The sequence below is a fragment of the Balaenoptera physalus genome (genome assembly GCF_965194825.1).
Source record: "Balaenoptera physalus genome assembly, chromosome: 7".
In the NCBI taxonomy this organism is placed as follows: Eukaryota; Metazoa; Chordata; class Mammalia; order Artiodactyla; family Balaenopteridae; genus Balaenoptera; species Balaenoptera physalus.
The window spans coordinates 54,474,701-54,499,928 of NC_138886.1; the positions used below are offsets into that span (position 1 = coordinate 54,474,701).

A 25,228-nucleotide genomic window follows, 5' to 3' on the forward strand; every position below is an offset into this window, starting at 1 on the left:
ACAGATGTTAACTGGACAGATGTGGTGGACCTTTCCTGACTTATGACAGTGACTCAGCCCATTTTATTAACAAGTTAAAGCTAAATAAATGATGAATCAATGCCCGCAAAGCAGGAAAAAAATGCCAGTTTCCCACTAAAAATCGCAAAGTGGATAATCTTATTTCCGTCAGGAAAACTGCTGGGGTTTTTACTGGGGAATTTCCCAGGCAAACAGAGGCAAAGATATATAAACCCAAAGCGGAAGGTAAGCACATTTCCTCTTAGTGTTTTTATGCTGGACATTAGTGCAAACGCAGTGAATAATTCAGGGCTGTTTCTCCAGTCATCCTCATCTCCAAACCTGATTGGAAGAGATAAACCTCCACGCCCTTGCTCCTGCCACTTGGGCTGGCATAGGAATGGGGCTCACATCCTGTGGGGAGAGCAGAGCAAAAAGGCAAAGCCACAAAAGTGAAAATATCCACTTCATTCACCCAGTCATGCAAAGTACACCACCTTCCTCTGCCTCTCCATTTTCCCTTCCATGATTATATTATCAGCCACTGCAATCATTTGACAACATCCTCTGGCTTACAAACCTGAATCTCTCAGCCATGCCAAGGTTGCCTGTCCTCATGCCATGTAACAAGCTAGGTGCTTTATCTGTTTTGGTTCATCTAATGCTAATTCCCCATGAGTGCAAACCAAGGCTCAAAAGAGCTAAGGAACACCCCATCACCTATGTGTTATTCCTGCCCAAAACGAACTAGTTTATTAAGGAGGAAAAAAATCAGACAAGTCCAAACTGTGGAACATTCTGCAAAATAAATCTCCTCAGTTCTTTAGAAACTGTCAATGTCATAAGAAAAGCAATAATAATAATAATGAAGAAGATGATGATTTTTTAAAAGCTGGGAAACTTCATTAGAGTAAAAAAGACTAAAAAGAAATGAGAACTGTGATTCTTAGATCCTGGATCATAAAAAGAAAAGAAAAAAACCTCTAGCTATATAGAACTTTATTCACACAATTTGGGAAATCTGAATATTGACTGCATATTAGACAATATACATTATCAATGTTAAATTTCCTGAGTGTGATAATTACATTGTGATTATGCAGGCAAAATGTCCCTCTTAGATCTTTCCTAAAGTAATTAGGGTTAAAGCTCATTGATATTCCCAACAATTTCTCAGATTGGTTCAGAAACAACAGGCAAGCAAGCAAACAGACAAATAAAGGATCTCTCAAGTCAGAAAGAGAAAGAGACAGAAAGAGAGAGAGAAGGTGGCAAAATGTTAACAATGGGTGAACATGGGTGCAGGGTATATGGGTGTTCACTGTGCCATTCTTGAAATGTTTTAATACGTTACCAACATTCAAAAGACGAAATTGAAAAAAAAAATTATAAAATAAAACAAAATGAAATGTTAAAAACAAAACCAGAAACAACCCAAGCAGCAGGAGCATCCAAGGAACACACTGAAACAATTAGCAACTGTGAGAGCTGGGATTTAATCAGGTGTTTGGGTTGCTGTGGTTTTTGACTCTAATAATGGTTAAAATCTTTTTCTACATTGATTCTTTTAAAGGCTGTGTACAAAAAAGAAGACACACAGATTACTTTTTTCTTATATTCTTGTAAAGAGTCTTTATAACTACCGATAAGATGAGACAAAGAGGAGGAGGTCCCTATGGATGGTTTCTTAGCTTCACTACCTTGTAGGGTATGATGCTTGGCCAGGCAGAATGAAATGGGATGATGAAAAGCCCATGGATAATATCATTTAAAACTCAACTGGGAACTAAATAAAATCCTAAAATGAATAAGCTCATCTGAACTTATAGAAATACATCCAACAACTGGCAAGTCTGTGAACTTAATAGATGATTATTATTTGCACTGCTTTGCTGACAGATCCTGCAAGAGAAGGCTAATAATTTGTTTACACTTAACCATGTACATAGAAGTGTTAGGATTAAGTCTAACATATTCTGATCCATGTTTCAATTGCCTACCAGACACATCCACCTGGATGTTTTACAGCCACCTGAAAGTCAAAACCCTAAAGTCCATTTATTATCATTCCTCCTTTCCCGCCCTCACCTCTACTCAACACCCTCTTTTCCTTTGTTAATGGCACCATTTTCCATCTTGATGTCTCGGGGTGTAACTCAGAAATGAATTTTGGTCCCTCCTCTTTACCCCACACATATATTAATAATTAGTGATTCTGCCTTCTAACTAATAGCCCTTGAATAAATTCTCCATCCTTACCGCTTTGCCTTAGCTCAGGTGCTCATATTGTTCATAAGGACTTCTATAATAACCTCCTTCTTATTTTCCCTACCTTTCGTCCCTGCTTCAAGCCTCAATTACTTTACCATCTTGTCACCTGAGTTCCTTCTCTAAAATGACAATCTGATGTGTTTCTCTCCTAATAAAGGGTCTATAATGGTTCTTCACTTCCAGTAGGATCAGGGGTAAAATCCTCAGCATGGTTGTTCCCCATGAGCCAACCCATTCTCACCTGACTTCATCCGCCATGTCTACCTGATGATGCCACCTGAGTTACTGGCACCTTGCTCCCTCCATGTGTCCTTCCCCCTCTCATGTCTTACATATGTCCCTCTGGCTACCTTGGATGCTCTTCCCCATTTATCCATCTGGAAGAGCCTTAATCTTCCTGTAATGCCTAGATTACTCTTGTCTTTCTTTTCTCCCCCTCCCCAAGGCACAGATAGAGCTCCTGTGGCACCTTTGTTACATCATTTATCCAGCCAGCATTACTATATGTTGTTTGCACGTCTGTCTTCACCACCAAATCCTATAATGGCAGGACCAGGTTTTAATCATCTTTTCATCTTCAGCAAAATGTATGACACATAGAAAGTACTCAACAGATGCTTATTAAATGAACAGATGTCTTAATAAAGGGTAGGCATAAAATTTAAAAATATGGCTTAGTGGACTTAAAAACACATTAAAAAACTCCTAGACCAGGCCAACACCAACAAAACCACAGACTGCTGGTGAAATCAAAGATTCAAAACTTTTACTCCTGTTGCCTATTCAACCCATTATTTTGTCTACCAAATGCCTACTATTCAAGGATTGCATAGGGGTGCCCACAAGAACTTTTTCCCGTGGATGTCTAGGTCAATTCAAGCCAGATGATGAGTGGAGAGGAGAATGAAAGAAGTAGTACTCTGTCCACACCACTGGAGGGCTGGGCAGTCCAAAGACAGGGACCGAAGTGTCAAGATTGAAAAATTTTCTCCCAGAAAATCCTTATGAGGGTGGTATCAACATAAAGTATTCAGTGAACAGCCCCTTTCTGGTAGTGCGTATAAAATCCTGTGCCCTTTTATGCTATATTCTTAAGATAACACCACTGATCTATGTGCTGAAAGTACCATCTTACATCTGGAAAACATGTCAACCTGTAGGGACATTACCTTAAAATTGAGTCCCTGAAACAAACTGAGGAACGACAGGAACATTCTGATGCATTTCCCCAGCATCAGACACTTCAGTGGGCTATTGCCAGTATCTTTATTTTTTTTCCCATGGAAAATAAAACAGATAATGAGATATTCGGTTCACGCGTTTTGTGCATGTACTTTTAAAATGTCACCTTTGGGTAATTCAACCCACCAATGGATTATTAATAAACTTCAGCAACTGTCAAAGCTCTTCTTGGTGGAGGGAGGTTTGGCGGTGCCACCTATTAGAAGAGAGAGACGGATGGCCTTACCTCTCAGCTCCCACGTCCGCAGCTGTGGGTGCAGGTAACTGGGAGGAGGGGTTGCGGGAGCTCCCCTGTACATTATGTCCCGGAGAAGGGTGACTGACAGGATGTGGGGTTGGCATGGCCCCAGCAGCTGTCCCGCTTCGGCCTGAATGATTGCTGGAGAAAACTGAAGCTGAAATCAAGGGAGAACAAGCATCAGACTGCGCCCCAAATGAAGCACGCACTCTTTAAATACTGAAGGCTGACAGCAAGCACATTTTAGGGGCTTGTTTGTTTCTCTCTTTGGTGCTTTTAAGGGAACAGTTCTCCCCTTATTGGATATACACAGCTTTTGTGTTCATGGCGGAACAGGTTCCCTGGCTAATGTGCCTTTACTGCTGTCTGAGGAGTCCATGTTCAGCTCGCTCCAGGCTGACATTCACGGTTCGTCTCATAAGAGCTGCCTTGCCCGGCAAGTTCCCTGTCTGGACACCGTATAATTAGCCAATCTTGTAATGTCTGCACCTGGGCGAAGGTCTCTGTATTAGCACTTTTCAGTCACAGGGGAGGACAGTCAGGTAACAGAATATGCAGTCTGCTGACCCAGAAGGATACAACACAGGCCTTCTTCCTCTTCTCGGTGCTGCAGTGAGGCACTGTGGGTCGTGCCCAGTCTCCATGTCACTGCTAAATCAATGTAATGAGAACAGAGCTTCCCCTGATCCTAGTACCAATGCAGCATCCTACATTCTTTTAACTTCAGAGTCTAACTGACCCTGGGCATTTCCCAATGGTGTGATGGATAAATGTACTTAGTCTTCAGCAAACATGACTCCTCTCCCAACACCACAAAATATGGAAAAGGGGCCTCAAAAACAGCTCCGGGATCTTCTCCCGCTGTTGTCTATTACGACACAGAGAGTGAGTTACAGCCTCGTTGTTGGGGCCAGCCTAGCCTTTGAGAACTGTGCATGACCTCAAACTTAAATATGTGCCCATTTAGATCGGCTAATTGGTACCATGTCACAGAAGAAACAGGGGCTTGTCACTTTCGGAGTCTATCACTATCAGAGAAGCTCTCTCAGTGCCTGGATCTACTCAGCAGACGTCTCATTATGCTGCAATCATACCAGCATCATTATGCTGACTCTCTGTAACTTCCTTCTCTATACAAAGCTATGCCAAGCTTTATACCCATCTTTGCTCTTTTTGAACTTACTCTACTGATATCAAAGAATAAATGGATTTTTAAAAAATTTTAAAAACCAGGTTCAGGATTAAGAAAAAGAAGCCACATAATCAAAGAGATTTGAAGGTTTAAAAGTTCAGGGAGCTGTATTTTTAGACCAGCACCACTTTTCTCCAACCTCTCCAGGATAGAGTTAATACCCCCAAATGACCCAGCCCCTGAAAGCTTAATCCAATGGAACAAGAGTTCAAGTACTTAAAGGAACTGGTGAAGAAGCAGAATTATCATCTTCGCGCTCAAAAAGCTACTGATAGGAGTGTGATCTCATTTGAAGGTTTTATTTTTGGTAAGTCAGCATTGTGTCAGGTTAACTCTTGTCCTTAGACGCCTGCATCCTCCACAGTCTTCCAGGTCCTGAAGAGGTGGTGAGACTAGAAAATGCTTACCAGCTCAAAAGGGCAATGCAGAGCTTCTGCTGTGTGTCAGCCTCCAGAAAAGTTGCACATTTGCAAACTCGCTAGAGTCACCTTATGGATCACTACCTCATTTATGCTCAGCTTGCTCAAGCAACCACATTCTGCTTGTGTTCCAAATAATAATTTTACCCACGGGAGAAGGCTGTTTGGATTGACTGCGGCAATAGTTTCAATACGGTGTTTGTCAGCATGAAGCTTGGTGTTTCATATACTATTCCAAAAACTAATGGAATAATAAGAAGGTCACAGAGACACTGTGGAAACAAGCTAACTTTTTTCTGCTTTGATGTAGAAACGTGAGCTCTCCTATTTATTTTGTTGTAGTTGCTGAATGCACCCATCACTTATTATCCGCTGGAGGTATTTTTGTATATATGTGTGTGTGTTTTTCACAGAGAAGTGCTGCCTTGCTGTTTACAACCCATGAGCAACAGAGAAACTTGGTGTACACACTCCATGCTCTGCTCTATGCTTCAGTAGAAAATGTGCTGCTTCCCATAGGCCTACATTAGCTATATTAGCCATGTTTTTGCATTAGTTGCAAAGAAATAGGCTGGGAAATTTGGTACTGTGTGCAGCCTGCCGCACACAAAGTTAGGCCTGGTTAAGGTCCTCTCCTTCAGACCGCATAATAGCCAAGACCAACCATCCATCTATCCTCCAACCATTAATTTTTAAATTCAATATTTATTTGGTGCCTACTACATGCTAGCCACTCTACAATATGTGCGCCCCTGTCCTTGCGGAGGTTGCAGTTGAATGAGGGGAACAGACCTCCATAAATCATTATACCAAAATACTGAGACTTACTAATACAGAACATCAAACGGTGTTCAACACTTTAACACACTATCTTATTTGTGCCCCCCAAATCCCAAAATGTGCCCTAAACTCTGGCCAAATCAGACAATTGACAACACCTCAAATCTGTCATGGCAATTTATGCTACTGTGCTTTTGCCTGTAATGTCCTCTACCTTTCTGTACTTATTTTAATATTTTTGCTGTGTGTGCAGAGTTACTTGCATTCTTCTCATTCCTCTCTCAGCAGCCAATTATTCCACAAATATTTACGGAGTACCTACCATGTGGCAGACACTGAGCCAGGTTCTGGGATAGACTAGTGAACCAGACACCCTTGGTGCCTACTGTCTCCAACACGTCATTCATGTTTGTTGAGTAAACAAAGACGAACACAATCTGAATGCCACTGGAGCCCGTCTTGGGCTCCGTGAGTAGGACAAGGACAGAAAGGAACATTTATCCACCAACTCCTGTTCCCCACTGGTAAAGGGTGATACTTCTCTCACACTTCCAAGTAGGCACATGCACCACAGTGGTTAAAGGTTCTCAGAGATGCCCAAGACCAGGGCATCAGAGAAGCCTGGGGACAGAAAGCCAGTGCAGTTGAGGGGAGGTGCTGCCAAGTTATGCCTGGTTGCCATAGCAATGGCCGCTGGTAGGAACACATGGTGAAGGGGATGTGAGGTGGGACGTAAGAGGTGTGTGGTTTAGGGCCGAAGGCTCAGAAACATGCCCTCCAGCTGTGCTGAGGTCACGTGTTGACTGACCAACAGTCAAACACACATCTACAGCCCTTCCTTCCACTGCTACAGCCAGTGAATGGCACTGGAACAGGCAGAGACCCTTTGACTGGGGACCCCACAAGAGGAAGAAAGGGGGGCTTTAGGGTTCAATTTAAAGTACATAAAAAAAGTGTATGAAACAGTTTCTTACGTAGGGTGTAAGAAATCAACTGTCAGCAAAATGAAGCCTGTGACTTGCCTCTATATTCTAACAAATGGGATGAGAAATGTAAGACAAATTCTCTTCTGGTTAGATAACCTAGAAGAGGCTTATAATTCAGGGTCTACACAGAGCACTTTGCATGCAGAGTCCAGGGCAATGTTTGTGGATGTTGCCTGTGACCAGAGATTCAGAGGAAGTAACAATAGAGCATGGCTTTCCAACATTCATCCAACTCCCATCTCACATATCCTGCATATAAAATGGACAAAACTCTGGAGTCAGGTATCAGTGGCTTCAGTAGGATTGCCTTTGACCTCTACCAAAGAGTCACATTTCTTAGAAATTGCCACTATGGCACAGGAAATGCCTCTTACTTACACTGACTTCTAGGAATTTCCAGCTATCAAAGTCATACATCCAGGATTCTATCTTACTATAGTCTAAGAATATTCATTCATTCAAACACAATTTTCCAGCCCTTACTCTGTACCAGGCAGGTGCTGGTCTCTTAATGTTTGAAGTCAAAAACCTGAGACTTTCACACAGACCTGCCCACCACAACAAATACTTACAGACAGATGCTCAGGCTTTGCCAAGTGATTTTTTTAACCTCAGGAAGAAAATTTCCATGTCAGAGTGCAAGTGTAAGGTCATTCACAAAAGGAAAAATTTCCTTCCATACACACTCAAAATGATTTTCCAAACTCCACTAATGGGGCATACAATGAGGCCTATCAATCAAAGCATAAGGAAGAGGACTGAACCCTCCAGCATCTAGGGCAATATTAACAAAACTGTTGTGATCAAATCAACCAGCACACACAGGCTACCTATGGGGGCAGCCTTCATTGTCTAGTGTCACCTCAGGGGTCAGTGTTGATTTCAAGGCTGGAAGAGGGCTTTTAGGTGAGCCTCTAGACTGCACTGATGACTGGCAGCTGGAACAACTGATTAGGCACGGCGGAGCAACATATTGGAAATTCTTATTGCTTTTGTGATTAAGAGATGGTGGACTCCCCAAGGAAATAAAAGCTTGGTCTTGAGATGAATTCGTGAGCCCTACTTCCAGCAGAGGACCAGGAGCTGGCCTCCCTGCTGCTTTAGTCTTTCTTTCTCTCTGGGGCTTAGCTCAATACAGTCCCTCATCACATCTCCTTATAGAGGTAGGTGGAGGTGACTCAGTTGGGCTTTTTAATTTTGACAAAGCAGCATTTGTTGATCTGTGTGGTCCCCAGATGCCATCTCACCAGCTACTGGGACCAGGGCATTCTAGGCTTGAGCCTTTAACTGGCTCAGGTTAGTTTGGGTTAACAGGCAGCGCTCTCTCTATCCAAATGAAAACAATTATCTGTATGTCTAATGGGTATGGACAGGGCACCCTTGGGGACACTTCAGCTGTCATGTATTCATTGTGTGACTAGAGAAAGGCAAGGAGTTTTTCAGGCAAGGAAACTTCCTGAAATGAAGTCTACTTGTCTCAGGCCCATCCCCAGAGACAGGGAAGGCTACCATAGGCATTGTTTTCGTGACTATGTTTTCATCGTTTTAGAGGGCAGGGAAGAAGACCTCCCTTGTCAGGCTGAGGTATATTAAAAACAGTCAACTGGAGGGCATATTTCTGTTCAAAACTGTATGGGCAGCTAGAATCCTGCTTCTCAAGCTTTAATTTGCAAACAATTCACCAGGGTAAAATATTGATTCTGATTCACTAGGTCTTGGAGGCAGCAAGTGCTGAGATTCTGAACTTCTATCAAATTCCCAAAGTCCCAGGCAATGCTGAGGTTGCTGGTCTGGGGACTGCACTTTGAGCAGTAGGTGTTGGACCATATCTCTGCTGTATTTCATCTTCTTGCCTGCCCCATGCCCCAGACTCAATAGATAACATTTATTTAGTACTTTGCAAACCTTTCTCCAGTTTACTATTGAGGAACTTGAGGCCTAATCAGGTTCTTGATTAGGTTACCTGGCGTATGTAGGTCATGTGGCTGGTAAGTAGTGGACCTGGAATTCGAACTTGGGAAACCTCATTTCAGATCACATGCCTCTAACCACCACACTATACTGCCTCTCAAATGCAAGATGGATGCAAAAACAAAGGCATAAGAGTGTTGACACTGTATCAGAACCCCTGCATACTCCACTTGTAAAGGCTGCTTGGAGTCACTAGGCACTCCTCCCCCACCACACACAATGCACACGGGTAGTTTTAACCACCAAAATGCTGGTTAGGATCCAAAAAGTAGATTCCCATTTTCACTTCTATCCACCCTAAAAGCACTAAAGTGACCTCAACGTGGCTGAGAGAAATTTTCCAGCTCTGAAAATTAACTCAGGCAAGAAATTAACTGAATTATTTGGTTTGGAAAACAAACAGCTGGTAGGAGATGGGCTTTTTCTGAAATAAAGATTTCAGATGCTTGTCAGGAGCATGTCGATCCACTGGTGGGAAAGAAGGAAGGCAGGGAGGGGCTCTTCATGAGCAATCAGATATATGCACCTGTGACCACAAGCGAGCACGATGTTGATGTCGTGGGCTGAAAGGCCACTGCCTCTGTCAATAATGCAGGAAGAAGAGATGTGCTGGGCAGATCTCTTGCCACCTAGCAGTTACAGTAAATATGCTTTCGGAGTCATTTATGATTACTTGAAAAGCCATGGTGTTGCACTTCATAGAGGGCCTGCTCTCATAGGACAGGGGGAACCAGTCTTATCCATAGATTGTGAATTCACTTATAATCAGTGCCAGAGTTGGGACACAGAGGAATGACATTTAATGCTTGGTGGCTGGTACATGGGAAGAGGTATGAGCTCACTACTCATCTCTTGGGCATTATTTCCAGGGTCTGGGTACAGAGGCGTAAGCTAATCAATGAAATCAGGCTAAGTCAGCTTTCACAGAGATATTAAAAAGGAATTAGAGGCCCCATTCAAATGGTGAGCCCTGTCTTGTCTCTGTCTTTCCTCCTCAAGGCTCCCTCCAGGAGAAATTTGAACCTAGGAAGGATTCAGGAAACGGCTGAACTGCAATGAAAATTTTAGCTACTTTGGCCTACCAGAAATTGGGCACTCAGGAGCGATAGTGTCAGGGTGGTTATTAAAGGAACAAAGAGTACACACTGGGAGTCAGATGCACCTGGGTTTGAATCTGAGCTTTACCAATTACTAGCAATGTGTCTTGGGCAAGTCACTTAACCTAAGCTCAGTTTCTTCATCTTAAATAAGGATAATACCTCACAGGATGGCGAGGAGGATTATACAATATATAGGAAACACTTAGCATAGTGTCTGGACCATGGTTAAGTGCTCGACAAACCATTGTTGCTATTCCTTGCCTATTTATATTATTGTAATTATTCCTATAATTAACAGGATGGAGAAGACAAAGGCATGTTGCTCCAAAATGGTAAATCTCCAATAAAGAATGGCTTCTTACCTAAAGATGCATATAAACTGTGAACTAGAGTCATTTTAAAATGCAGAAGAGCATATACATCATACTCTCTAATAATAAGCATTTTTTGTTCAACTTTTCTAATGCAAGTTGGTATAAAGTGTTCAGGGCCTGTGAAAGAATCCTCATAGGGTTAAAATGTTGTACTTTATTTTACATGAGTAATACACACCTTCGAGTTACAACCCATAATGCGTTTCAATTTAAAAGATAAGTCATTTTCATGCATGACTGCACTTCGTTAAGGAGAGAAAATGGGCTGTTACTAAAATGTCAACACAATTGTCCCCCTTGAAGCTTAGTTTATCTTGAAGTATTTTTACGCTTTCAGCACTTCTTTGTGTTCATTTCTCCAACAGCATAAAGATCCAGCCGTGGTTAATTTTCAGAATTCAAAAAAGACTTCCCCTCAGTCATTCTGAAGAAAATGACCAACATGGGGGGTGACTGGAGTTTTGGTCCTCAATAATGAAAACTTGTGTCCCAATACCTTCTGCAGTTCTTTGTATTCCACCATGAAACCATTCAGTTGCACTGTTGTTCAGTGGAAAATGCTCTCATGACCTAAATCCACAAACCAGAGAGTTCTCTAGCAACGAAAAGGTCCCGGTACGGTCACTTGGAAGGCTGCATTTGAGGTTAATTGGAGAATGGGAGAGAGATGGCAGCTAATCCTTGCCTGCTCGCTATGAGCAGAAGGGGCTAGTTCCTCTTTTTCTTTCCTCCTAATGTCTGGGCACTTCCCCCCTCTTCTCTTTCTCCATCAGGAAGGGTATCATTCTGTATTCTATCTGTATTAGGAAAAAGAAGCTTCTTAAGGGTTTGCCCTGTCAGCTCTCTGATCTTTCCCTTCTCCTTGAGGCATGAATAATTTTAACATTGCCAATCCCTAAAAATCTATTCTTTCTGCCTGTCTTTTTTTTCTCCCACTTTGCAGTGTACAGTATCATTATCCAGCAGCCCTGATAAGAGGATAATGAAACAATCCCTTCTCAACTGGATCGGGTGGCTGTCAGAGTAAAGTGACACCACCTGTACATCCTTGACATGCTACCCCAAGCTAATTGATGGCAAACAATGGTAACTGTCACCTGTGCACTAAGACAAAGAAAACATACTCATGTCACCTGATGGGATAGCTACCTGGCAACTGATAAACAAATGTGTTAGGGAGATGTCCTATTAAGGTAAGAGAGGGTACATCTCTGAAGAACGTGCCTATTAACTCTGAGCTTAAGAGTGCTGCTGTTCACTGGGGAACAGAAATAAATAAGGTAAAATGAAAATTTATTGATGTCTGGACAGTTACATGAATATTCAGGTTCTCTTACAAATAGATATTCCCACATGAGCTCCAAACATCTATGTAGGCTGCTCAATTACATTTCCACATCATGCAGCTGGATTTATAGCCAGGAAAGAAGTTATTAGTGTTTGGAAGAGGATACATGCTTACATGCCTTTCTGGAATACATGGCAATACAACTAGAAGATAACGGCTGACGTCACGCATGTAAATGCCAAAGGTTACCATCAAACATTCTGAAATACCAGGTGTAATTAACTTCATGTTAGGAAAAGCTTCTAAAACATCTGCATTTCAGAACAAAGACATTTAGTTATTACAAGTAGAATGGCATCACCTGGCAGCTCTCTCAAATTCTCTGGGACCAGCATTTCACCTCTCTTGGGTCTTTCCAGACAATGCATGACATATCTAACCTCAAATCTCATACCGTAGCTTTCTTTCCTTCACTTCCCAACCTACACACTTATTCACTTGCAGAGCGTTAGTTATACAGAAAGTCAGTAAAATAATTTGAACCAGCAAACAACTCAGACTACTCTGAAAAAAATCCAGTATTGCCTCTGTGTGTTATGTTATCCCATTCTGAGCAGAGTAGGAGAGAAGAAAGAAAGAAGAAAGATGGAGCAGGAATGGACAACCATTCCTGGAAGTACTTACAGGAATGATCCTCATCTCTTTTTTTGGAAATAAAGTCCGACTCAGTCAAGAAAACAGAAATTTTAGTAAAAAAAACATACTGGGGGCTTCCCTGGTGGCGCAGTGGTTGAGAATCTGCCTGCCAATGCAGGGGACACAGGTTCGAGCCCTGGTCTGGGAAGATCCCACATGCCGCGGAGCGACTAGGCCCGTGAGCCACAATTGCTGAGCCTGTGCGTCTGGAGCCTGTGCTCCGCAACAAAAGAGGCCGCGATAGTGAGAGGCCCGCGCACCGCGATGAAGAGTGGACCCCACTTGCCACAACTAGAGGAAGCCCTCGCACAGAAACGAAGACCCAACACAGCCATAAATAAATAAATAAAATAAAATAAAAATTAAAAAAAAAAAAAAAACAAAAAAACATACTGGGTTCTCCAACTCCTCATTATTCATCCCTTAGCTATCTCCTACCTGTATCATGTTAACCACAAAAGATGTTTCCTCCCTTTCAGATACTGCTGAGACAACTCCACCCACTCTAATTTCATGTGACTTCTGAAAACATTTCACAGAGAAGGCTTTCTGGAAACAGATTTTTAGCACAGATAGCCAATCCAATTTTTAATGCAATATTCTTTCAGCCAACTCAAGAGCTGATTTACCAACTCTGAACTCTCCCAGGACACCTCTCCCTATTTCCTAGCTCTGTATGATGGAGTTACAATAGCCCTTCTGGGGAACTGTGCTATAGCGGGGAACTGAAGCCTGCAATTACCACCGGGGGAAAACCTCCATAGATGAAGAATTTGGTTTGCTTGTGACTCCAGAGAATCCCTTCCCTCTTTTTTCACACTTTGCCCATGAAGTGGACACTCTTTCCATTTTTGCCTTCAGATACTCAGTATTTCTTCCTAGTTTACTTTCAAGATAGACTCTAAGTCATTTACATGTTATCCTGAATTTATGCCCACATACAACCTTTCTCAAGGAATTTAAAGGCTTTTCTCTACCTGTGGAATGGACAGTTCAGTCTTCAGTTATATGAACTTCAAGCATCTTTGTTGCTGGTAGAAAGTTATTTTTGAGGAAGTGAGCATCTTTCCTGTTGGAAAGTGACCACATGGGTTTCTAAAGTTCAATATTTCAAATTTTTGCTTTTCTCCTGGACATTAACATATATCTACAACAGACCTGGATTTTAGAAAACATAATCCTGGATATTCAAGGGTTTGAGACTCTTCTCTTTTTAGGAAAAACAGACCTGGGTAGACTTAAACTATGACCGCTTCCTCTCATTGCCCTGGCATCCTTGGGCTCATCAGAACCAGAACCACATCTTGCCTGTCTTCTGGCAGCTTCTTCCTAAGGGGGAGCCACAACACTGAGGGCTTACACCTTCTCACCATGGCCCAGGCTGCATCTGAAGGTGTTTGCTTGCAACATGAGGACTTCACTGCTGATAATTCCATTTGAAAGCCACTATATTCGGGGTTCCACAGAATGCCCAAGGGAGGGCTAGGAATGCCAGGCAAGGGGCAGTACAAGTAGCCTGGATCCCTTCAACTAAAACAGCTCTGCTGTGACCTGTTTTAAGCACTGGGCCTTATAAAAAATCTCTGCAAACCCATGGACTAGAAAACTACTAAAATATTTGCTAAATCTAAAATATTACAGGGATCAACAAAACCTTATGTACTAGAAGATTTTTAAAACAAAATATGATTAAATACTTGGAAGCCAGGGCCTTTCCTGGTGATCCAGTGGGTAACACTCTGCGCTCCCAGTGCAGGGGGCCTGGGTTGGATCCCTGGTTGGGGAACTAGATCCCGCATGCATGCCACAACTAAAGATCCCACATGCCACAACTAAGACCTGGCACAGCCAAAATAATAAATAAATAAATAAATAATTTAAAAAAATACATGGCAGCCATAAGCTTCCTTGATCTCTCTCAGTAATTGATGAATGTCCCAGATGTAAATATAAAGCAGTAGTTGGCAAACCTTTTCCATAAAGGGCCAGATAGTAAATATTTTAGGCTTTGCAGGCAAGAGGCAAATGTCCTCAATTCTTTGAGCAACTGTTCTCACTTAAAGGCTAAAAATCTTTTCTACATTTTACATTTAAAAATCTTAAAACCCTCCTTAACTCTCAGGCCATGCAAAAACAGGAGGCAGGCAAGCCAGATTTGACCCATGGTGTTATACATTAGCTGTTGCATGTTAACTACTAAGAACCCTCATGAAAAGACTAGAGAACTGTTTTGAAATATGGAAAAAAATTTGAAGTAAGCAAGTAGTCAAGAATAGTTTTCTAGACACCTTGTAGTGTATTTTGAGAAAAATGACATGTCCTGGAAGAGTCTATTTACAAAATGACAAAAGGAGGGACCAAGGTTATACCTCAGCAAGGTCAACACAATGATTGTATAAAACTGTGTTGGTCAAAGTCATCAATCCTATTTCTTTCTTCCTCCATCTACCTCACCCTCACAGATTCAATGTTGATTAAGTTCATTTATCAACCAGGGACCTTTCCACTCTGTAATGACCAGCCTAAGTATACTTCTAATCTTTATGGCAACCAAAAAAATGTCTAATGTACAGATCTGAAGTTGGGTCTTAGAATATGGGAGTTCTGAGTCCTCATCTTGACTTGAATTCTTCTCAGAAGGAACACTTGATCTCAGGACGGCTATTTCTAAACTCCAAGTAGTAGCACCCAGTACTAAAAGGAAGGGATAGAAGAGGCTCTAGTCCCTGTCACAGACATGGACTTGGTTTGTAAGTAATTCTCTAAGCTTTTAAGCAAAGAGGAAGGAAAGAAAAGAAAGGAGCATCAATTGAGCATCTAACAGAGGCAGGGAGTGTACCGAACTCTTATATGTGAACTCACCTAATTCTCACAATTAGTGAGAATGGAATCAGTAAACTTACCACCATTTTACAAAGAGGAAAGATAACCTCCCCAAACTAAACATTCAGTGAGTGGAGAGGCAGGACTGGGGCTCAGATCTAGCCCCACATTCTTTCTGTCATAGTACACTGGCCTATTAACAACAAAAACAAACAAAAAACGGTGTTATTTTTGAATACACAAACACTGGTACCCATCAAAACAGAATTTGGACTTTGTGATTCTGGGTGCATTGCCACCCAAGTGAATCAGTGGGCTTCTGATTCCAGTTTGTTTTTCTCTAGAGACCTACAGTAGAATTTAAAAAATGCTATGTGAACTACTGGGCAAATTACTGAAATATAAAATATAAAGGACTGTATTTTAGTTTTCTCCTATTCTACTAAACAATGCTTATTAAATTTACAATTTGTTTAGGCTTCCATATTTTCCCCATTCCTTAAACAGTGGGAGTGGTGGGTAATTTTTGGCACCTGTTTCCTATCTGTTTTGTAGAGTTATAATATATATTTTTCTAGTATTTGGATAAAAGTAATAATATTAACTATAGATGCTGAACACTTACTATGTACTAGGTACTGTTCTGAGCACTCTGTATGTCATTTAATGTATGTCAGATCAGTAACTGATCTCAGTAAGAGGGAAATAAATTTGACTTAGAGGAAGAAGTAACATTTCCACTTATAAATGTTCTGTTTGAGCATAGAATGGCTACACAGTGATCAGGGGGCTTGTACAAAATGTGGCCAGTAATGTGACTTAAGAAAAGAGATGTTAAATATTGCCTATCCTTACTTTTGTGTAGATATGACCCCCAACTGCCTTAGTACTTCAGAACTATGGAACCCAGATCATTATTTTACCAAGTGCAAAATCTTCTGGGGCAGCTGATGCAATTCATTTTCATGAAGTGCGTCCATTTGTCAGAAAACTTGATAAGCATCCCTGTGAACCTGTCTGAGGAGCAAACCCTCATGCACGCTGATGAGAGTTTATCCCCTTTTCTCTTCAATAATGAATACAGTTGACCCTTGAACAATGCAGGTGTTAATTCATGTATAACTTATAGTTGGCCCTCAGTATCCGCAGTCGTCTCCGCAGTTTCTCCACATCCAAGAATTCAACCAACCACAGACTGTGTAGTACGGCAGTATTTACTATTTTTAAATGTCCATGTGTAAATGGAGCAACACAGTTTGAACCCGCATTGTTCAAGGGTCAACTGGGTAGTTTACTTTCTGCAGTCTCTCCTACAATGTGGGAATAGACCTTTTATTAAATCCCCAGGGAAAGGTTCCATGAAGATTATAAATCTCCGGCTTTTTAGGATGTGGCTAGGTGTTAACAGATCTTTAGGGTAGGACTCAGCTCTGAAATCAGAGATGACGAGAGTCAGAGCAGAAGCCGGATGTGAGCAGCTAAGTTCACTAAGAGAGAACAGGATTGGAGTCCAAGAAGCTAAACTCAGGTAGCAACTCGAAACAATGTCATGAAAGTGAGGCTAGAGCAGCCTCGAAACTTAGGTAGGAAAATTAAGACCCCAAGGAAGCAGCTGTAACTTCTGATGGATCAATGCCTATTTTTAGAGAAGCGTTAATGGTTCAAGACATGGCCCGGGCACCTGAAAGGAGCAGATAACCCTCTGACAATATTGAGGAAGACACTATAAAAGTCAGTCTTTGGAGTCAGTGCTGTTGGTGGCCTGGAATGGGTCAATTCCACAAAATCCTCTTTATACAATGCCTGCAATATGCTCCCTTATTACTGTTAACAGCAAAACATGACAAGTAATATTGAAGCTAATGCAGTAATGTCCTTCACTTTAGAGTTTTATGCTATTCCTAACATTCATTTTCAGTGCTCATACAAATGTAAAAAATGAACTTTCACTGTGGCTACAAACACCTTGAAAATGTCCACTTTCTTTTTTGTTTATTCTTCACATGAAAGAGACATTAACTACCTCTATCCCTCTTTCCTTGGAGCAGAAAGTCAAAATTTTGGACCCAGAAGTTTGGCCCATAACTTCCTAATCACAAAAGCTACTAGCTCCTCATTCCACAAATTCTATCCTGAATTCTATCTTGCCATCTGTCTGCTTCCTAAGACCTGCTTGGGGTACACTTCAAAGTAGATCCAACCTTTCCTTCCCATACCCCATTTAAGCGCCAACAAAATAACATAAAATGAGAGAAAGGAGAAATATTGTATAAAGACAATGAAGACTTTGCCCAGTGAGAACACAACTACAATCACCCAGCTTCACTACCTTCCTCTCCTCCTCCATAAGGTGTGGAATTGTTTTTGCTCACCCACAAAAATATTTTTACAGCAAAAACTTGTACATATTATAAAACTGAATAATTCAGCTTAATCTTGTGTGAAAAACTAACATGAATACAAGGGAATAAGTGGATATGGAAAACTGAAGCACCAAATTAGGCGGCCTGTAAACATATAAAGTCACTAACATTAGCTGCATACATACAAATGTGCCCTGTGCTGGCTGGGAATCAGAATTTAATTTTCTTTAGTTGGGTGGTTATAAGATCTTATTCTTAACCAAAATATGAGCAGTGCCATTATAACTCTGGTGTGGGAGGACATGCTTAATATCAATCTATAGGGTCACTATAATAAGAAACAGAAATATACACTGCAGGGCATTTTGCTCCCCACTATTTGATTCTGTTTTATTATCTTTGTAATTATTTAATTGTAAGTACCAGAGCAGCATTATTCCATTTATCATTATAAATATATAGCATATCAGCAATATCATAAAATTCCCTTTTGTGGACAGAGTTCCATCATGCTGTTTTCACATGATAAATTTGCTTCATTTTTAAATACTTCTTTTTTTGTTTCAGCTTCACTGAGGTATAACCGACATATAAAATTGTAAGATATTTAAAGTGTACATCGTGGTGATTTGCTATATGTATTCATTGTGAAAGGATTCCCCCCATCTAGTTAATTAGGGGCAATTCTTATTTTAACTCCACCAGTCAAAATTTGGATCATGTTTTGCTAAAAGTCACATTCCCACAGTTTATGATCGTGGAGCAGTGGTTTTCAAAGTGTGGTCCCTGGACCAGCAACACCTAGTGTCACCTGAGAACTTGTTAGAAATACCTGGCAAAAAATTCAAATTCTTGTGACTCACTCAGACCTACTGAATCAGAAATTCTGGGGGTGGGGCCCAGCAGCCTATTCTCATAAGTCTTTCAGGTGATATAATGCATACTAAAGGACGGGCTCAGGGGCAGGGAGGGCTAAATCTATAGGTTAAAGCTATCAGTCCCTACAACAGAGAAGGATGAGGCTTGCTCCTACCCTCACCGATCCAATGCAAGCTGTGGACAAACCACAGACACAAGAGATGTTACAAAAACAACGCAAGATTTTGACAGCAGTTCAAGGCAACATCAAAGAGACTTGACAATGACTTTACTGCCAAATGTTTCCCTTTAAATCCTTTCTGTAATCCCAGTATCTGTCTCCTTCTTGGTGTTGGCCCATTAGTGTTGGTCCAACACCAATTCCAAATTGTTCTGTACCTTTTTCACCTCTTGTGAATTCTAAACAAAGCAGTGCTTTTGAAAACAGTGCAATTAATAACTATTGCATTTTTTACAGTGCACTATGCCTTCTTAAGGACTTTTACATAGATCATGTTATTTGAGCTTCACAATTCTCCTATAAAGTTCAACCTATTGGGAAATTTGTGTGCCAATTTAGAACCTTCTAATAAAGTCCCTGAATTAACAACCACTTTTTGAGAGTAGACTATATGAGGCACATTTATATGAAACTATTTCTAGCCCCTGCAACTCTGCAAGCTGTCCCAAGATAGCAAATATATTCAACTCAAGAATGTAGAAAATGCATTAAAACATATACCATGCATTAAAATGAAACATTAACTATTACATTAAAATGAAACATTATTTCTTGAAGTATGCTAAATACTGTAGGCAACATTACATTAAAATGAAACATTAACTATTTCTTGAAGTATGCTAAATACTATATGGATTTAATACAGTGCTATATATTAAAAAAGTGAAGATATTGTTAAAAAAAAAAGTGATGATATTGTAAGAGACAAGCTTTCATTTTCCAGTAATGAGGTGAAAGGAAGGGAACGACAATACAGTCATCCCTCAGTATCCTTGGGGGATTGGTTCCAGGACTCCCCCACAAATACCAAAATCCTTGGATGCTGAAGTCCCTCTGTATCCTTGAGTTCTGCATCTGAAGATACGGAGGACCGCCTGTTACACGGCTTCAAAAATTCCTGCCCTAAACAAGTCTTTGATTTTTTCTACAATCCCCTATGATATCTGAACATGACACATTTTTTCTCCTGAAAAATCTAGTTACATTCAAAATTGGGATAATTCAGTAGGACTTATAAGCTCTAAAACATCATTATTTTATAACCCAATAGAAGTGGTAACAATAAAATTCCCCCCATTCTTGCAGATTTCCTTGTTCCAGTTGCATTAGCTCTTCACCTCATGGGTGGTTTCTGTGGGACTCAAATATCTCAACCACATTGGCCTCTATGATGTCTTCATGGCTAAGGGCATTTGCAAAGGCCATGTTTTATTGAGTCTGTAGTACAGTTTCAGTTTTGAGGGAGACGTAATTTTTATGATCACTCATGGGACAGATCTTCTTCCCCAGAGCATGCTTTGTTACTGAATGGACTCTGCCAAGACCAGGCACTGGTCCAGGCTGCCCAAGATATTGCAGACTCACTAATTATAGGCTTATCCTCTTTATTAGCTCACTGAGGGCGCTGATGGGAAGATCTACACAGGTATTTAGGCTTGAATGTGGCATTCACACCTTGATCTACTGGTTATGAAATACTCCTCCCTCAGATTACCAGATAAATCACCTAAATTTACAGGCTGGCCTGGGGCATTATCTATCTGGGTTACAGAACTTCTGAACAAAAGCAGAGAAAATATAAGGGAGCCATCCTTGAGAATTACTCATCACTGCCCTGGCCTCCCTGTTAGATCACAAAATTACTCTCAGGTTAACCCAGGAGCAGGGGTGGGGAGCCCTGGGCTTTTCAGAATAGTAGACAAGTAAACACCTCAATTTAAAATCTTCCTCAGTGTGGCCTCAAGTAATATTTGGCTGCTTTAACCTGGGGCACTATTTTCTTCCAAAGAAATAAAAGTCTTTTCGTGCAATCCTTTCCAATCAAACTCTGTCTTATCAACTGAGAAGTGTGTTTCAATAAGGGAAGCCAATATGTTAGGAGACTTGCAAGACTTGTATGTGTCAGAACTGCCATCTTCCCTGTTCACCTTAATGCTCTGCAAACTATTCCTACCTTGGAATCTTACAAATCACTGTCTCCTAGCCACTAACAATTTCCATTTCAAAACCATGACTTCTTCAAACCACAAGTCCCCAGTCACTGTGGCTTCTAAATAATCATGATGTTCACGCTAAACTATTTTTGATCCTTTGCACCCATATACACTCAACAGGTTTCCATCAAAATATTTTTATGATAAATCAATTTGCTAGCACTTATAGGTATAAGTTCTCAACAATCTTTAAACAAATATTTTCTTGATTTTGTATAATAGAATGTTAAGGGAACGACTCCAAATTCTTTTTGCCATTTAGCCAACTCTTAATCTTCATCAAATTACCTTAACACTTCAGATTTTACATTTAACTAATTGATGAACAGCTTCCTCTTCTTTTGGCATTTTTTGCTGTTTGGCTTCTTTCCATTGATCTTTAGCACGGGTTTGAAACTGGTGCGAACGTGCACTGCTGGCAAGTGCATTTCTAGAACTATAAAAGGAAGGCTTAAATTTTTTGTTTAAGTTTTCCATTGCCTTGTTCTGCTCTGTTTGTTGCCTACTCAGCAAAACAGAGAACATAATCAACTAAAAAAAAAAAAAGTCAAGAGCAAAGAAAGTAAAATAGAGCCTGAAGGAAGCAGGAATAAAGAAAGAAGCAGGGCTGATAAACTTTCATACTTAAAAGCTAACTGGAGAAGTAAAATTCTAGGAACAAAGTTAAGCAAGATGGCCACCTGCCTGTTTCCAATATTCCCAGAGCCACAGAAAATTCGAGTCAATGTGAAGATGCTCTGTTGACGCCGTGGTAACCTAGGCTCCTCGTCTGCTCTGGCAGCTCGCCTGCCACAGTTAGATGCTCAAAGCTAACAGCTTGTTTTGAAGATCAAATGCAGAAAAGCATCATGAACAAAAAGAGGAATTCTGTCTGGAATGACAAAGCCGTTTCAAACTAAACCTCTTAAAAAACTTCAACAATACTACCAGACATCCAAAAGCACATATCAAGACAAATGTGACTCCTAAGTTTTGAAAGGGAGCCATATACTGTATGCCACATACAGCAAAGGTACTCATGTTTTTCATAGACAAAGATATCATGGCTTCCCAAATCCATTTCCAAGAAGTTTAAATGCAACAAGACCAGCCCATCACCATAAATTATTTTTTTTTATATTGGATGTTGGGTCATTTTTCAATCAATTCTGGTTAGCTCTTACTCTCTAGTTGCTGGGTTCCAGGTATTTATAATAGTAAGATCATGGATTTATGGACTAAATAAGTAGGGAAATGGCCTAAAGGCTGTTTTAAACTGATTGCTAGTTTAATGTGCTAGAATAAATGTTCATATATCAAATGTTTGGCAAATCAAACGGACATAAGTGCAAACAAAAGCTAGTCACACTTTTTCATGTATATATCTAATATAAAATATTTGGGTGCTGGTAACATTGTACATTGGCATATTTCATGTGTTATGTGTACCTGCACCCAAAATCTCTTGTCAGATTTGGTCAGCCTTTCAAATAAGTTTTAATCTAATCTCCCATGGTCTCAAAAAGCTGAGGCTAAAAAAAAAAAAAAAAAAAAAAAAAAAAAGCTGAGGCTTTGTTTTCTCCAAGCATAAGTACCCAAAGCAATTGATAAAGGGCCACCAACACTGGGACAACATTTAGGATGTCTTGATGACTGACCCTCTTGAAATATGTGCTTAATGCCTTTTCCCCTGCATTTGGATCAGCTGAGAGCTGTGAAGTTTAAAAAGTTATACAAGCTTGTCTTTCTCCTATTCCACTGTTATGCATCAATAAATTCTTCATTCTTTACGGCTTATTAGGACTTTTAAAAAGAAAAAGCAATCTGCTGCCAAAACCTGGCTCTGGAACCAGATGGAGTGGGAGAAGAATTTGTAATTCACAGAAAACAGAAAATTCCCATTGTCTGGAATGTGGAGCTGGTGGGACTTTTGCTTTCATGTTCATAGCATGACAGTAAGAGCTTTCCATATATGAGGATGACTAACCAATCATGTTTGCACAAGTATATCACCATTATAGAGAGTAGAAAATGCACAAAAATCCAGGCTAAGAAAGTAAATGAAAAAAATAACATCCTTATTGCATATTAATCCTTTCTCATTTTTCACTGCATACATAACATTCTTCTAAATGTAGAGTCATCTATTATTCAAACCTAGGCAGAAGGAAGCTATTCTGGGAGTGCCATCCCAACCCTGCTCCCCCAGTGGTTGCCAAACATTAATGGACATTCTTACAAGTTGATTTACTGATGTGAAATTTTTTCTTAGAGACCTGGGGCTTCCTTTTACAATGCAAAGACAACAATGACTGTTCCATTAGGGGAAACATTTCCTTTCAGTCTAAATCAAATTAATAAATTTAAGATACCTGGGAGGGTTGGGTACACTGAACTTTTGGCAGAAGTCCAGAACCTAAAGAGTTAATGCATTAGTTTACTTTGTTTCTTTATGAGAAAAAAACAGTCTGCTGCCAAACCCAGCTCAGGAATCAGATGCAGAGGACGGGAGGGGGATAATTTGCAGTCTATTGATAAAGTGAAATACAGATGATCTTAGAAGCATTTTTATGTGTGCATTTCCATTAACCAAAGTGAAGGGCCTAGAGAAGGGTAGTTGATGTGGTTGGGTCTGCCTTTGCTGACATTACCTGGATAGAGGTCAGGCCCGGGCCCCGGGGAGCATCCCACCGCCCTATCGGCAGCATCTCGTGGGGAAGTGGCGGGCTGCAGGGGCTGCACGGTGAGGCAATCTGTGAGCAGGTCAGGATGGAGCTCTGCACTGGACCGCAGCTAAGAGAAGGAGAAAACAGAAGACAGATGGAAAAGGAAGGCTATTCCTTGGAATACTTTTCTGGAAAGGCTATCATGCTGTAAGGCTCAGGCAATTCAGTCCACAAATATTTATCAAGCAACAACTACAGGTTAGGCATGGGACTTACAGAGTCAATAAAAGGGTCAGTTTTCTAATTCTAATAACACCTGGCAGGTGTTTCAGGAAAAATGTGGCTAGAGGCAGATTTTACTTCAGTCCTTGATATTTCCACTTCTGGGAACCCAACTTCCTATTATATTTTCTTTCATTTGTTCTGTATCTTATCAGAACTTGTAGTGATAACAAAAACAAACTCAAGTGTATTTAGTCTATATTGTAAAGTGCGCTTTTTCTTTTAGTTTTTTAATTTTATTTTGTTATACAGCAGGTTCTTGTTAGTTACCTATTTTATACATATTAGTGTATATATGTCAATCCCAATCTCACAATTCATCCCACCACCACCTCCCCCTCCGTAAAGTGCTTTTAAAATACAGAGATACTATCATGAAAATGTCTTAGAGACAATTAAGAATGTCCGTTGAGATCTGACACCTGTAGATTTTACATGAGAGGAAAATACACAAGTTAAATTTTAAAATATTATGGAACATGATAACAAGAAAAACCAAAGTCATTACAAGCAACAAACTATCCCAACAGTAAGTCACATTTAAAAATTAGACTTCATTTTATCACAATAACAAAATTAATTCTTTGTATATTAAAGAGCCATAAAAATGGCAGAATAAAGTACGGGTGCAAAGTTATCTAATTTCTTTATGAAAAAGAACTTTATAAGTGTAATCTGAATTGAAAAAAATCACAATGGAAGATTTAGTTATATAAAAATACCAACCTTCTGTTTGTCTAAAAACATAATATCTTTAAAAAATCTAGAAATATATTTCTGACAGATATTGCAAATAGTTATCTTCAGTGTTTAAAGAGAACATATAAATTGATTTTGTCTTCATCAAGATAAAACTAACCCTTTAGATACAGGGCTTGAGTATACTTACTCATTCAACAACTATTTATTGAGCATCAGACACTCCTCTAGACTCTAGAGATACTGTCTTATGGAAGTTATACCCTAGAGGGGAAGCAGATGATGAACAGTAAAATATATGCCATAGCAGATGGTGATAAATGCTATAGAGAAGAGTGATTCGGAGAAGGGAGACAGTGAGTAGGGATGAGGGATGGCAACCTGAGACAGGGGGATCAGAGGAAGTCTGTTGGAGATGGCACTGGTAAAAAGCCTTGATAGAAGTGAGGGAGTGAGCCCTGCAGACATATGGGGGAAGAACCTGTTGCTCTGTGGTGTGCCTGGATTATCTGAGGGATAGTAAGGCAGAAGTGGAGGGAGTCTGGGGCTTGGAGTAGAGAAATAGAAAAAAGCTGAGGTGTAAGTGGGGGAGAGAGGGAGCAAGTTTAGTGTCCCTCTCTGTCTTCCTCCCAGATGAGTAGACCAGAAAAGGGCCTTCCAGATCCTAAACATTTAAAGATCCTAAACATTCCCTAGTCCAGGAATTATCAAATGAGTGAGGAGGGAGGCACACAGCAGAATCTCCTAGGAGGGGAATGACTCACTA

The 25,228-nt window shown here is 40.5% G+C and overlaps 1 protein-coding gene across 5 annotated transcripts in view; it reads right to left on the bottom strand.

Annotated features, from left to right (window-relative positions):
* Positions 1 to 25,228, bottom strand: part of GLIS3 (GLIS family zinc finger 3) — a 507,022-nt gene that overhangs the window by 44,911 nt on the left and 436,883 nt on the right. For all 5 annotated transcript variants that reach the window (XM_082470893.1, XM_082470894.1, XM_082470897.1 and 2 more), the window contains 2 exons: positions 23,467 to 23,608; positions 3,740 to 3,908 (listed from right to left, as the gene is read on the bottom strand). In XM_082470893.1, coding sequence (XP_082327019.1) covers positions 3,740 to 3,908; positions 23,467 to 23,608 — 311 coding nt within the window. The remainder of the gene's footprint in view (positions 1 to 3,739; positions 3,909 to 23,466; positions 23,609 to 25,228) is intronic.